Source organism: Sesamum indicum, unplaced genomic scaffold, assembly GCF_000512975.1.
Source record: "Sesamum indicum cultivar Zhongzhi No. 13 unplaced genomic scaffold, S_indicum_v1.0 scaffold00120, whole genome shotgun sequence".
Taxonomy (NCBI): Eukaryota; Viridiplantae; Streptophyta; class Magnoliopsida; order Lamiales; family Pedaliaceae; genus Sesamum; species Sesamum indicum.
The window spans coordinates 292,179-306,187 of NW_011628049.1; the positions used below are offsets into that span (position 1 = coordinate 292,179).

The window sequence follows — 14,009 nt, forward strand, 5'->3', positions numbered from 1 at the left end:
ATATATATATATGAGTATGTATATAATTTTTTAGTTGTAGGGCCTATAATTAGTATAGACTTATTTGGACAAAATATAAATGAGGCATTATTTTAAAAAATTTCAAAACACTATTAGAATTTCCAAAACAAATCAAGTCAAACATTTATCATGTCTTGGCCCATCTTTGAGATGGATCAAAAATGAAACCAAACACTATGGATATTTGTTAAAATCCAAACAATATAAAGCAATATGGGCCCTGAGAATAAAATTATTTTGGTCTGATGAAAGGCCCTAATCGGGCCTCAAGATGGCCCACCTTTTGATCTCAGCCCTTTTTGTCTCAAAAGGCCCAAGAGCCCACCCAATAAACTGCCGAGTGTAACGCCAAATGCAATTTACATTCCCATCCTTTGCCATTGTGTGCACTTCTCCTCCCCAAAACCCTAAAGATAATCTCAGCGAGCTAGGGTTCCGATAAGATAATCCAATAGCTTCCAGTGTCCTGCGCTGACGCATCATTTTCTGTAGCTTCTAATCTCGGAATTGAATGGATTTCGACGAGTACGATTACCTCGAGAAGGCCGTGGAAGAAACCAACGGCCCGTCGAAGAAGGAAACTCCGGACAAGGAGAAGGATAGAGAGAAGAGCGAGAAGGGGTACAGAAGAAGAGATAGGAGCGACGACGATGAATTTGATGAAGAAGAGAAGGAGAGGAAGAGCAGCAGCAAGAAATCGCGGAGTGAAGAAAACGGGCGCGATAGGGAGAAGGAGAGGGATCGGGATAGGGATAGAGAGAGGGAGAGGGATAGGGACAGGGATAGAGATAGGGATAGGGATAGGGAGAGGAGCTCCAGGCATCGGAGTCGAGAGCGGGATTCTGATAGGGAGAGACGCAGCTCGAGGGATAAGGAGAAGGAGAGGGATAGAGAGAGGGAAAGGGATAAGGACAAGGATAGAGAGAGGAGAGAGAGGGATAGAGAGAAGGAGAGGGAGAGAGAGAGGAGAGAGAGGGATAAGGAAAAGGAGAAGGAGAGGGAGAAGGAGCGAGAGAGGGAGAGGAGGAGTAGGAGCCGATCGAGGCTGGACCGTGAAAGAGAGAGGGAATTGATGAGAGAAAGGGAGCGTGAAGAGAGCAGGTGATGTCAAGCACCTTTGTTTCCTTATTGAAACTTTATTTTTTCTGTCTATACTGCATAGCCTGAGCAAAAATTATTTTACTTCATGCTTGGTTTGCACTTGATCGCCTATGAAGTTTGATATCTAATGCGAACCTCAAAATAATATTTGGAAGTTGATTTGCACTAATATCCTTAAATGAGTGGGGTGGCACTTCTTGTTTTTTGTTTTTGTTTTGCTCTGTGCAAAGTTTTAAGGGTTTATATTGGTGTAAGAAAGTGTCATTCAGTTGGAAGCTATTGATGGCTGTCTCTTTTTTTGTTTTTCCCCTTCTCTAAGGTCGTTCATATTGTACTATAATAAACTTCGGATTTGCCCTCTAAATTTTCTCTGGTTTTGAGATACAAGTACGATGCTTCATTTAAATTTGACCTGAGTGTATGTTCTATCACCTTGGTCTTGTCGGTAGAGTTGAAGCATGAAGGAAATGCATAAAAAGGGTCTAAGTGCAGAAAAAGTGTAAGTTTATACTTGGAGGATATAGTATTCTAACTTGGGTTGAAATCGTAGATGGATGTTTGCACATCTTAATGGGCTAATAATGCGGAAACCCCTTGATGGCTTCTCCATGGAAGAAAGTGGATTTCCACATATTGAGTTTGATAAGGTCTGTCGTGTTTCTTTGTTATAGGCTTTTTGAGTTGGCTCACTCTTCCATCCTTCTAATGTTTTTGCATGGCTGGATTTAAGGTTACTTTCTTACCTCTGAGCTGAGATGTTGACCAATGGTGTATTCGATTTTTAGGTCGGCAACGCTTGTGGTGAAGCTGTATCAGTTTTCCAACATTTTCTTCACTTCCAAGACGAAAATGCTTTAGCTCCATAATTGTGGCCTTCCCTCTGCTTTGAACAGGGATCTTAAATAGCAAATGTTTTATATGTGGGGCCCAAATATAAGATATTGTGATTAGGTTTAGTGTTTAACTTGACCTTGAAATTGCAATACAGTTAATAATGCATATTAATTCATGAATTTACAGGGGAAAAAATTGAAGATGTCCAAATTTTGCTTGCTGGTCTTTTGAAATGTGGAATGGAGATTGGCTTCCCAAATTTCCCCTAGCTGTAACATCAAGAGAGACTTTCTCCCTACAGTCACTTTTAGTATAGATGATGAAGGACTTTTTAATGTGTGCAGCATAGGTTCAGAGCTGTAGTTTAAAATTCATGTAAAGGTGTTCCTTGGTAACAAATGATGGCCAAAGGCTATATATTTTACTTTTTGTAGGCAACTAGAATACTAGATTATAAAGCTTGAGGACAGTCTGGTATACTTCACCAACTGGATTTCGAAATAATTGGTCATTTATAGATAACATCAATTTTGTTGCTCATGTTCACTAGGTATTCTTATTGTTTGTGGTCCAGCTAGTATTTTGGTTTTCGTTGCTCAATGGTTATAATATATGTCTGTGACTGGTGATAACTATTAAGGGCTTGTTGTGACCGATATAAATGTATATATGCAAGTATCTTTTCTTGTTTTACTTGTGATTAAATCCACTGTTCTGGTTTAGGATTAGCCTTGTAATTGGGCCCAAACAAGGTGCTGGCAGGAGTTTGTGGGGGTGAAAGTACATGAACTCCGGGGGAGTATGAGAAGGGGTTTGAGATTATATATCGTACAAGTTACAACAAGTCTCTAGCAGACTGATAAGGCTGCATTTATTGCAATGCCACCTGTTCCTACCATTGGATTTGTTCTTATTTTACTTTGAGTTATGTATGCAGGAGATTTAAGGATAAAAAGGAAGCCGTGGAGCCTGAAGCTGATCCAGAAAGGGACCAGAGAACTGTTTTTGCATATCAAGTATGAGTTTGAACCTTAGATGCCTGTATTCAGTGATCCTCTAAAACTTGAACTTTTTGAAGTCCTACATCTCTAACAACATGATTCACTAATTTTTGTTTATTGCAGATGCCACTTAAGGCTACGGAGAGAGATGTTTTTGAATTCTTTTCACAAGCTGGAAAGGTTGGTGGTGATTATTTTCCTTTGTTGATTTACTTCATCTTTTTAATTCACCTTTTCTTCATTTTGCATCTTCAGGTAAGGGATGTAAAACTCATTATGGATAGGAACTCGAGGCGATCAAAAGGAGTTGGGTATGTTTCTTTGTGCTTACCTTCCTCGACCGCCCTCCCCCCCCCCCCCCACAAAAAAAAAGAAGGACACCCCCCCCCCCCCCCCCCCCCCCCCACATAAAAAAAAGGAAGAAGAAATAAAGGAGAGAAAGAATTGATTGCTTTATCGTTCCACATTATCTCTGTTTGGTATTCATGAAATTATGTTTTAGGTTCAATGCATTTATTTTCGAATTAGGATGAGGTTGTCGGTGCAAATATATCTTCCAGATCTGGGCTGGCTTTCATTGCTGTAGCTTCTATATCGTTTAACAGTGGTATGATACATCTCATGGAGATAATGAGGTTATAGATTAGTGTCTTACTGTGATCAAATCCTGGTGTTCATCTGCTTACTATGATAAAGTCAAGGTGGAAATTGATGTCTAAATGTCCTCCAGATCCCTCGATGCAGGATATTTCTCAGCTGATGTATTAATTGTGGGAAATTTGTGACTTGACGACTGTTGATCTGCTTCATTTTGCTAGAAAGCCAGTGTGACGTTATGTGTTAGGATTTTATGGGCTTTCTGTAACCCTAGTCTTGCTGTATGATTTTTTGGTGTTCTGTTCTATTGTGATTGAACCTGTGTACACTATTACAGGTATATTGAATTTTATGATGCCATGTCTGTACCAATGGCTATAGCTCTATCCGGCCACCTATTCCTCGGACAACCTGTAATGGTAAAACCTTCAGAGGCAGAAAAGAATCTTGTTCAATCAAATACTTCCGCTGGTGGTGCAGGAGTTGCTGGACCATATGGTGCAACAGATAGGAAGCTTTATGTTGGCAATTTACATTTCAACATGACAGAATTTCAGCTTAAACAGGTATGGGACTTTTTGGTCTGATCTATTTAGCATGCATTTAACTGTTCTGCCATTACTACTACATCTTCTAGTAAGTTGGTGCATTCTGCTGTTCCAGTTGACAGTGCTAGCTTCTTGCCGTGAAGCTTTTCTCCTTAGCATTCATTTTAGGAATCATTGACTCCCAGTTCAATGTGCTGGAATTATAGCATCGTGTTCTTGTGAACTCAAGTTCATTATGATATAATGGTGGATGTTAATTTTTTTTGGGAGTGGGTGTTGAGGCTGTAATTAGTATCGTTATTGTTTTTTCACGGTGGTTTATACTTTATTGTTTTTCTTGGTGTCATTTGCCTTTGAAGAATTGGTTCGACGGCATCATGCTTTGGCAGTAGCAAGTTAATTGCTGAACCTTCTGTATAATTATGTCTGAGAACCATGAGTCGTAGGATTGTTACTTATTGCTTGGGGTGTTTGTTTTGTTCTTTAATTACCGGTTTGGGGAATTATCAATTGATCTGTTCATTAGGTTGCCATAAATGAGGGGCAATATGTATTTTATCCTTTGATTACCTCTTCATTCGCTACTAGCCACAGTGCATTATATGGCTTGAAATTATTTTCATTTACTATGCAGCTTGTCAAATTTATCATATGAGATTAGGCTATTGATTTCTTATTTGTTATTGTTAGTGTACTATATTATTTGTGTTTTTATGTTATTTTTAGCTTCAAATGTTCGAAAGTTAACTTTGATACTTCTCTAGATTTTTGAAGCGTTTGGTCCAGTTGAACTTGTCCAACTTCCTACAGATCCAGAGACGGGACATTGCAAAGGGTTTGGGTTTGTTCAAGTCAGTATTTTCTGAATGTTAATTGTTTCAATAGTTATAAATATTTCAATCTCAAGGAGTCTTGCTTTTCGCTTTCTGACCCTAGAAACTTTATATTTAATAAACATCATTGCAGTTTGCACAACTTGAACATGCAAAGGCAGCACAAAGTTTGAATGGGAAATTGGAAATTGCTGGTCGGACCATTAAGGTATTGTGCTCTGGTTTACAACTGAGCTCTCCTATTCCTGAAAATGGTTTCTCTTGCTTTCTGATCCATAAGTTGCATTATTACAACTTCTGCGTGCGGTTTTATTATCTTGACTTTCCACTTTATGTTTTGACTTCAGGTTTCCTCTGTTACTGATCATGTTGGAGTACAAGATTCAGGGGCAAAAACTGCAGATTTTGATGATGATGATGGAGGCGGTTTGGTGAGTAAAACTTTTGAATTGCATTACTAGGTTAATCAGCTATAATTATTGTTTAAACTGTGATTATTTATGTCGCAGGGGCAGTAATTGCTTTGTAAAATGTTTAGTTGTTGGTTACATGATTTAGGGGGTGTTTCCAAAAACTTGTGCTTGTAGAGAAGTGATTTTTGTGGAATAAAGTGGGAAGTTATAGCACAATCAGAATCAAAAGTGGGTAATGATTGTAAAAAAAGTGAAAAACATATAAAAGTTAAAATTGGATAATGGTCGGGGGAAAAAGCAATTCTAAACAAGCTTAATGATTAAAGACTGTTTTGTCTGTATGTGTTAAATAGCCTATTTTCACTTAATATTTGCATTTGTCTTTTGTCAATAGCAATTATTTTATCTCATAAAATCATAAATTTTATTTCAATTAGTATATTTTATATTTAATCTTTTACATATATTTGTCATTTGTATTGTTAAAATATTGAATACTAAAGAAAAACTGAATATTTAATTCGATAATGCTTCTACTAAATAATATAATTGTTCATTCAAACACAATAAATAAACTTGCATGATTGCCAAAATAATATTTATTTTATTAATTAATTATAGCAATTCAATTTATGATACAGGAAAATATCAGATGATATAGCAATTATAATATAAAATCCTAAGACATTAAAATGTGAGTGTAAATTTTATTATTGTTAATTTTTTTGAAAACTCTATATCAGCCTCAGATGTGTAATTTGGGAAATAAATTGGAAAAGGTAAATTTGAATTAAGATTATTGTAATAAGGGTAATATAGCCCAAATAAAAAGTTTGAATTTATTTACAAAAAGGCCGAAGCATCTAGAAGCACTTGAGGGAGCGCTTTTTTGGTAGTCCCAGAATCAGAAGTTGGCATCCGAAACCCCGAAGCTACAAAGCTGAAAAGTACTTTTCCGATGCGCTAGAAAACACTCTCATAGAGTCCTGATATCTGCTGGGTTGAGTTTTTTAATTGTTTCAACCACCAACATGGCTAAATGATCGTCTTCGTTTCATCTATTCTTATGACAAGAAGTTTCTTCAGTCATTCACAATTGGTGTCAATATAAGCATAAAATCTTGACTAAGAGGACAGGCGTGACAGTGGTCAATGGCGTGGATGGCAGTCCAACTAGGTTGCTGAACTCTGAATATAAGATTGACATTTGATCCTGATTCAATTCATTGATGACTTTTCTTTGAGAGGAGTTTATTGGTTTCTTTAATATGTACTTTATTGTGTCATTATATTTCTCATGTCCGTTTCAGCACACACGTTTTTGGGACTGGCTTGTCAGATTAGAGACCTTTTAACTTGTCCTATTCCATGGTAATTGGCGACTGTTAAAACTGAAGCATGAGTGTGATTGCAGAAGTTAAGTTTAGAGTGTATTACAAATTTTTAGCGCTGATCCTCTTCTGGAGGAAAGTTGCTTGTTTTCTCGTATGGTCATGTTCAAGCAAACACAAAGTAGCCTGTAGATTTGAAGGTAGTGGGTTTTTTTGCTTCTTTATGGAGTGGAATGTGGTAGAATGAGAACCATTACATTATTGTTTCTTCTTTTCCCCATTGTTGAGACTAAAATACCCAAGCATAGAATATTCATCATTTATTATTTCTTTTTAATAATGTCTCATCTAATAATGTTCTGCCTCTTCTCATCTAATAATTGTCTGCAACCTTTGCAGGCTTTAAATGCTCAGTCAAGAGCAATGCTCATGGCAAAGCTGGATCGCAGTGGTATAGCTTCAAGGTCTGTATGTAGGATCTTATTAGATCAATAGTTTTCTCATGGTTGGATCATAGTAGTCATAGGTACATGCTGAAGGCGCGGCCTCTTTGCCATTTAGAGTTTGTGGCGAAGGGGCTTTGTCCTAGCGCTGCCCTGCCATGCACTTGGTCGCAATCTGGGCTGTTGCCCAGGTGCGCTTCTTACACTTTGGCAATGGTGCGCGTGCCTCTTGGACTTCGGTGACTCTTCGACTTCAGCACTGCTTTTGCTCTGGACCTTCTCGGTTACAGAATCTGTTTTCTTTCTTCTCATTCTTCCTCAACAGTTTAATGCATTAATTTCTAAAATCTGGAAAATTTAGAGCAAGTATTATATATTTTAATTTCTTACAAATAGTAGAAATTTGTTTCTTTAAGGCTTTAACATTAGTTTTTTTTAAACGTTCAATTTGTTGTTTAACCTTTATATTAACTTCTTTTACATTATTCTCATTGAAAAATATTTAATATACAAACATACAAATTATTTTGGTGCATTAGCGCCGTCCTTCGAAAAGGTGCGTACTGCACTGTTTGTGGCTTCAGGAGCCCTTGCCATCATGGATCCAGGAACCCTTTGCGTCATGGTGCGCCATGAGTCATTGACTACTATGGGGTTGCATCATGAATGCAGAGAATGCAGAGAATGATAGGATGATCTTTTGTGCAGTGTTGTAGGGCCACTTGGAGTGCCTGCGCTGAATGGATCAGTTCCTTCACAACAAGCTATTGCTATGCCCATTAACCCAACATCAGTCCTTCCAACTCCAGTTCTTCCGGCACAGGTTGTTTCCATGGCTCCAGAACCTATTGGAACCCCCAGTGAATGTTTATTGTTAAAGAATATGTTTGATCCGACCACTGAGGTTAGTGTTTTCTGCTTGTTGGTGCTCGCAATGGGAGGAAAGCTATTTTTCTCCTTTCTCTTCCCCTTTAGTTACATTTCTATAAAACATTGCAGACGGATCCAGAGTTTGATCTAGACATTAGAGATGATGTACAAGAAGAATGTTCCAAGTATGGCCGGGTGAAGCATATCCATGTTGACAAGTAAGGCTATATCCTTTTGGCTGTTTTTGTTAAATTGATATATGAGGATCATTGTACTGGGTCCCATTAATATCTAATTACCATTGGGTAACCCTCAAACAATCCACCCAGCAAGAAAAATACAAAATAATCTAATTTCCTATCAGATTATGACTTTTTAACCTCTGAATTACAGTTGATTAAGCTTTTCGATTTTCCTATCTTCGATGGTTAATCATGGCACGCTAACTATATTTGTTTGTTTGACATGGATGCATTATCTTTCCCTCTCGTCAATGATTCTTCAATGTTATGCTAATAAACTAAATATATAAAATAGGAAACCTTAATTAAATCCTCATAAAAGTGCAGAACTTCATGGTGACGTCCAAATCTTTATTCTACTGAATTCCAGGAACAGCGCTGGCTATGTATATTTGAGGTTCGAAAGTGTGGAAGCAGCATCACGTGCTCAACAAGCAATGCACAAAAGATGGTTTGCTCGTAGATTGATCTCCGCTATATTCTTGGTATTGTACTTCTGTGACTCCCTTTCTCCCTGATAGATATTTGACTAGGATATAAATTGCTAGTGTCTATTTGCAACTAGATTCAGGTGAGTACAGAGATTTGGTTAATGTATCACGAACGCAGCCATATTGATGGCACGAGTCTTATGGATGAGATGTCCTAGTTGTCATGTCCCAAGATCTGCTACACTAATAAAGACACTAAGCAACAGTTAAATTATGTATTGCAAAACTTCTAGAAAATAAACTCCTTCACCTCATTTTGTGCACTGTTCTCTAAGCAACAGTTAGATTATGAATTGCAAACTTCTAGAAAATAAACTCCACCTTATTTTGTGCACTGTTCTCGATTTGCAAGCAAGTTATTAACTTCTTGGCTCATTTGCTATCCCCTATTTATATGCTTTTACTTGTACATCTTCAAAGGAATTTTTAAAGTGTGATTTCTTTCTTTCTGGAAAAATTGAAAATATGGTCTTAGTGAAAAGAATTTTTGTTTGTCAGATTTTTAGTTGGTAACATCTGTTGAGCGTCGACTGTGTCCCTGATGTTTGTTTCTTGCAGCAACCTTACGAGTATGATGCCAAATTCAAAGGCACAGCCTGAACGAGGTCTCCTGCAGACAAAGCATGAAAGGTCAGTGGCGCCTCTGCCAGGGAATGACTCCGCTTCTAGTTGGATTGTCTGGAAATCTTTAGCAGTAGTATGAATGTATTGAGTAAATGTTGAATTCTCAAGTGTTTGTAATTGTGTCAAACTATTTTGTAGTTTGAAATTTCAATGATGCTTGGAGGTTTGTTGCAGTCCTTATATGGATCGGTACTATTATTATATCTGCACCTTTATGGTGATTATATTCAAATTTCCTGTACTACCTTCGTCTACGATATATTAATAGAGGCTCCCTTGGTTGTGGGTGTATCGTCTACTGAGAAAGTGTGAAACTGGGGTATACAACACATGTAATGAGAAGATTCAATTGGAAGCCTGAGAATCCGCACTTGTACGTTTTAGTCGTATTTTGAGGAGTGGCTGTATATTGTGTATGGTACCTTCGCTGTAGAGGAATTTTATGACATCCATTTGGGCAGATGTGTAAACAACGAATGATTGGATGAGGATATTAAATGTTTAATGATATTTCGACCCACCATACAGTAAGGTCTGAGGGTTTGATAATAAAAGTTGGTTTGAATTTGTTTTGTTAAATTTAATAAATTAATTTTTTTTGTTTGATAAATTTTTAAATTTTACTTGATTCTGATTCGATTAATGAAAAAAGAATAACAAATATTTAAAAATATTAAATTATTGATCTTAATTTATATTTGATTCAATTAAAATTTATTTGACCTTGGATTAGAATATTTATCAATTATATTCAAATATAAAATTTTAAGTTCCATAACAATTTAAACAATTTTGACCATTCTTCTCATTCGTGTGTGGGTATTTTATTTATGTGAGACAGTTGGATAGATGTGTAAAACTATTACAACTGTTGCATCTCGTATTTGGAGTAGCAGCGCAGTATTGGTAAATAGCAGAAGCGCAATTAAAGAAAAAGAAACAAAGTAGAAGAGCGCGCACCAAAAATGGGTGATGGTGATGTGATGGTTTTAGGTCATAGGTACGGTGTCAGTCTCCGCATTGTGAGCAGATTAGTTGGCTGTCCACGTTGTCTCCTTAAGTGATGAAAATCATTGTTCAGTGGTCCAAGAACAATGAGACATGGTATCATCCGCAGCTATTCCGATTCTGGAACGAGTTTGAGCTGCTGCTTGAAATTCCAGCATAAGGCGAGCGGTCAACCATGGCGACGCTCAAAACGTCCTCCTTTTTCGCCAAATGAAACAACAGTCTCATGCAAAAGCATGTGCGAAACTCTCAGACCTCAGATTCTTGATAATAATCCATGCCACGTTCTCCTATATGTCACAGATTGAACGCAGAAGAAGAAAGAGATGGAAAAGAGGTGATGAAAGGTAACAGAAATCTGGATAAAATTTTCATTAACCTCAAAATGTATTACAACCCCATTAATATCCAGCAAAGTTTGAACAAAGGATCAGAAAATAACAATTCCCAAAATAGACATAAAAGCCTCGGATTGGTTTTTCTTCAAGAGCTGGAACTCTAGACACAGCTGCATACGGAGTGTCTTTGTCTCCAGTTCTCTGCCTGCCGCGTGTCCTCGCGTCGTTATCCCAGCTGCTCCCCCAAAATGTCACTTTCTTTCCCCAAATTACAGCTCGTTAGGTTCAAGACCCAAATTTGGCTTCAACAACATCGTTTTTGTGTTCTCATTCAGTTTGGCCCCCAATCTTATCATAACCCTTGACCAAACAGCTGAGATTTTCCTTTTCCATCCAACGATCAGTTAATAGAGCGTGTTTTCCCCTGAAATCATTACATTCCCTTCATCCTTTTTTTGAGCTTTGTCCCTAAGGATCAAAGCCTGGAAATTTTGAGGCAACAACATGATAATCCTCCCAAGTTGCATGGTCTGGAGAAGCATGAGACCACTGAATCAAAACATGATAAACACCAACATTGTTTCTGGGTATTAGTCTTCTTGCTAGGATGGCCACCGGGTAAACTTTGAAGATTTCATCTTCAAAGTAAGTTTACAGAGGGAAAGTACTTGGCTCCTATCTTCTTTTTCAGTAGGAGACATGGAAGACAAGATGTATTTTTGTTTCAGGAGGTAAAGCAAGCTTGTAGGCAACCTTTCCTACCTTCTCTATTACCTTATAAGAGCCAAAATACTTAGTTGACAGCTTCAGTTGCTTCATAAGAGCTGTGGTGGTTTTTTTGTAAGGCTGCAGCTCTAGGAACACCTCATCTCCTACTTCAAACACCCTCTCAAATCTCTTCTTGTCTATGTAAAGCTTCATCCTCTTTTGGGCAAGATGTAAGTTCTCCTTTAGCAGCTAAATCAGCTTGATCTCTCTTGCATCAGCTCCTCTACGTCACTATGGTGGTTCTAAGTAAGGGCCAATGGACAGTTGATGTGGGGGATATCCAGACAAGGCTTGGAAGGGGGTAGCCTTTAACCCAGAATGAAAACGTGTTGAATCAGAACTCAACAAGGGTCAACCATTGTGCCCAACTTTTTGGTTTTTGATGAAACATACACCTCAAGTAATTCTACAAACATTGATTAACCCCGTTCTATTTGCCCATCACTTTGTGGATGGTAAGCTGAGGACATATTCAATGACACACCAGACAAAGAAAATAACTCCGTTCAGAATTTCTTAGTGAATATCTCATCTCTGTCTGTGACAATGCTGATAGGGAGGCCATGCAATTTGTAAATATTATCAAACAACACCTTAGCAACAGAGATTGTAGTGTACGGATGTTTGAGGGGTAAAAAGTGAGAATACTTTGTCAGCGATCCACAACCACCAGGATAGTATCTTTCCCTTCTAAGTTAGGCAATCCTTCAACAAAGTCCATGGATATATATGACGAAGCCTGAAATGGGATTGGTAGTGGCTGCAACAAACTAGGATAAGGGTTATTATCATGTTTTGACCTTTGGCAAACATCACACTCCTTCACCCAAGTTTGAACCTCCTCCTTCAGTGTAGGCTAATAAAAAAGAGATTTGACCATTTGATAAGTTCCATTCATCCCAAAATGTCCTCCAAGAGCTGAATAATGTAAGGATTGGATAATTTTTTTTCCTGATGTCTTCATGACCACCCACACATATTTTGTCTCCCCTCTTTAGCATGCTTGAATTGTAGCTATAATCTGGATAAGACTGAGTATCTACAACTTTAGCTTGGATGATGGTCTGGAACAAAGTGTTCCTCATAGCTACTTTGCAATTCCTACACCCATAAGGGTACCTGAGAAGTGGTGATATTGGACTGAGTCTCAACTCTGTCATGATCCATTCCGGACAGTGCATCAACAACTCTGTTCTCATTCCCTTTTTTGTATTGAACTTCATAATTGAGGCCTAATAATTTTGTCATCCATTTGTCATGCAGCATGGAGTCAACCCTTTGATCAAGTATATGTTTTAAACTCCTTTGGTCAGTTCTGATAGTTCTCTTGTACGTAGTGCCTCCACTTAGTGACAACAAGGAACAATGTAAGGAATTCCTTTTCATAAGCAGACAAACCCATGTTCTTGGCTGCTAGGGTGTTATCGAGGTAAGCAATAGGCCTATCCCCTTGCATGAGCACAACTCCTATTCCCTTTTTATAAACTTTCTGTAATATCCCCTAGGATTTGACAGTAGTGCTATCCCTCTTTCTTTGATTATGTGCCGAGATATTCTACTTGCAGCTGAGCAAAGGAACATTTACTCATTTTAGCATAAAATTTGTGTTTCCTCAGTAATTCAAGTACCTTCCTCAAGTGCTGTAAATGTGTCCCCCAATCCTTTATATATCAATATATCATCAAAGAAGACCAATGCAAATTTCTTGAGTTAAGGCTCAAACACTTGATTCATGAGTGCTTGAAAAGTAGAAGTTGCATTACACAATCCAAAAGGCATAACCAGAAATTCATAGTGACCCAATGTGGGTGATAAGCTAGTTTTTGGTATATCCTCCTTTTTCATTCTAATTTGGAAGAAACCATACCTCAAATCTATTTTTGAGAAATACTTGGAGCCATGCAACTAATCGAACATTTCATCTATAACAGGTATAGGGAAATTGTGTTTGACAATAAGTTTATTGAGATACCTGTAGTCAACGCATAGTCTCCATTCTCCATCTTTCTTTTTCACTAACAAAACTGGTGATGCAAAAGAGCTTTGGCTACCTCTAGTGACCACTCTCCAATAGACCTCTAACTATATCTCAAACTCAGTTTTCTACCCATAAGCATACCTATAAAGATGTTGCTTCTTGGGTATAACATCAGGTATGAGATCAATGCTATGTTCAATAGCTCTCTTAGGGTGTAAAGTGTGAGGTTCTTGATAAGTATCTTCAAATTGCTGGAGTATGGCAAGTATGTTTGGGTCCTTTTCTTCCTGGTTCTCCTTTTTGCTAATTGAAAACAACTGACCATCAAACTCATAAGCTTCTTTTCTCAAAAGTTTGCTTAGTGAATAAGCTGAATTAGCCCTAGGGTCTGTCTTGTTAGGAAGAGCCTTTAGAATTACCTCCTTCCCTAATTGATTAATGGTGACTTGCTATTGATGAAAATCCAGCTTCATAGGATTATTAGCACTAAGCCAATCACAACCCAAAACAAAACCACATCCCTATAACTTCAAAACTTTGACTGGATGAGAGAATTGATGCCCTTGTA

At 37.8% G+C, this 14,009-nt stretch overlaps 1 protein-coding gene across 2 annotated transcripts; it reads left to right on the forward strand.

The window, feature by feature from the left end:
• Nucleotides 1-377: 377 nt before the first annotated feature.
• LOC105179038 (RNA-binding protein 39) lies at nucleotides 378-9,608 on the forward strand. 2 transcript variants are annotated; one of them, XM_011102629.2, is made up of 13 exons: nucleotides 379-1,122; nucleotides 2,894-2,972; nucleotides 3,081-3,137; nucleotides 3,213-3,268; nucleotides 3,892-4,120; nucleotides 4,867-4,953; nucleotides 5,069-5,143; nucleotides 5,283-5,366; nucleotides 7,079-7,143; nucleotides 7,831-8,026; nucleotides 8,122-8,210; nucleotides 8,605-8,719; nucleotides 9,284-9,608. In XM_011102629.2, the coding sequence occupies exons 1-13, from the start codon at nucleotides 533-535 to the stop codon at nucleotides 9,323-9,325; spliced, it is 1,764 nt and encodes a 587-aa protein (XP_011100931.1). In that variant the 5' UTR covers nucleotides 379-532; the 3' UTR covers nucleotides 9,326-9,608. The 2 variants fall into 2 exon arrangements, with proteins under 2 accessions (XP_020546870.1, XP_011100931.1); XM_020691211.1 differs by having other exon boundaries at nucleotides 378-1,122; nucleotides 3,081-3,268.
• Nucleotides 9,609-14,009: the final 4,401 nt, after the last annotated feature.

What these genes read in the sequence shown, in the direction of transcription:
- LOC105179038 (XM_020691211.1), top strand. Translation starts at nt 533, where the DNA reads ATGGATTTCGACGAGTACGATTACCTCGAGAAGGCCGTGGAAGAAACC. An exon ending in TTGCTGGTCGGACCATTAAG is followed by an intron (nt 5,144 to 5,282) that starts GTATTGTGCTCT and finishes TTTTGACTTCAG; the next exon opens with GTTTCCTCTGTTACTGATCA. An exon ending in TGATCTCCGCTATATTCTTG is followed by an intron (nt 8,720 to 9,283) that starts GTATTGTACTTC and finishes TGTTTCTTGCAG; the next exon opens with CAACCTTACGAGTATGATGC.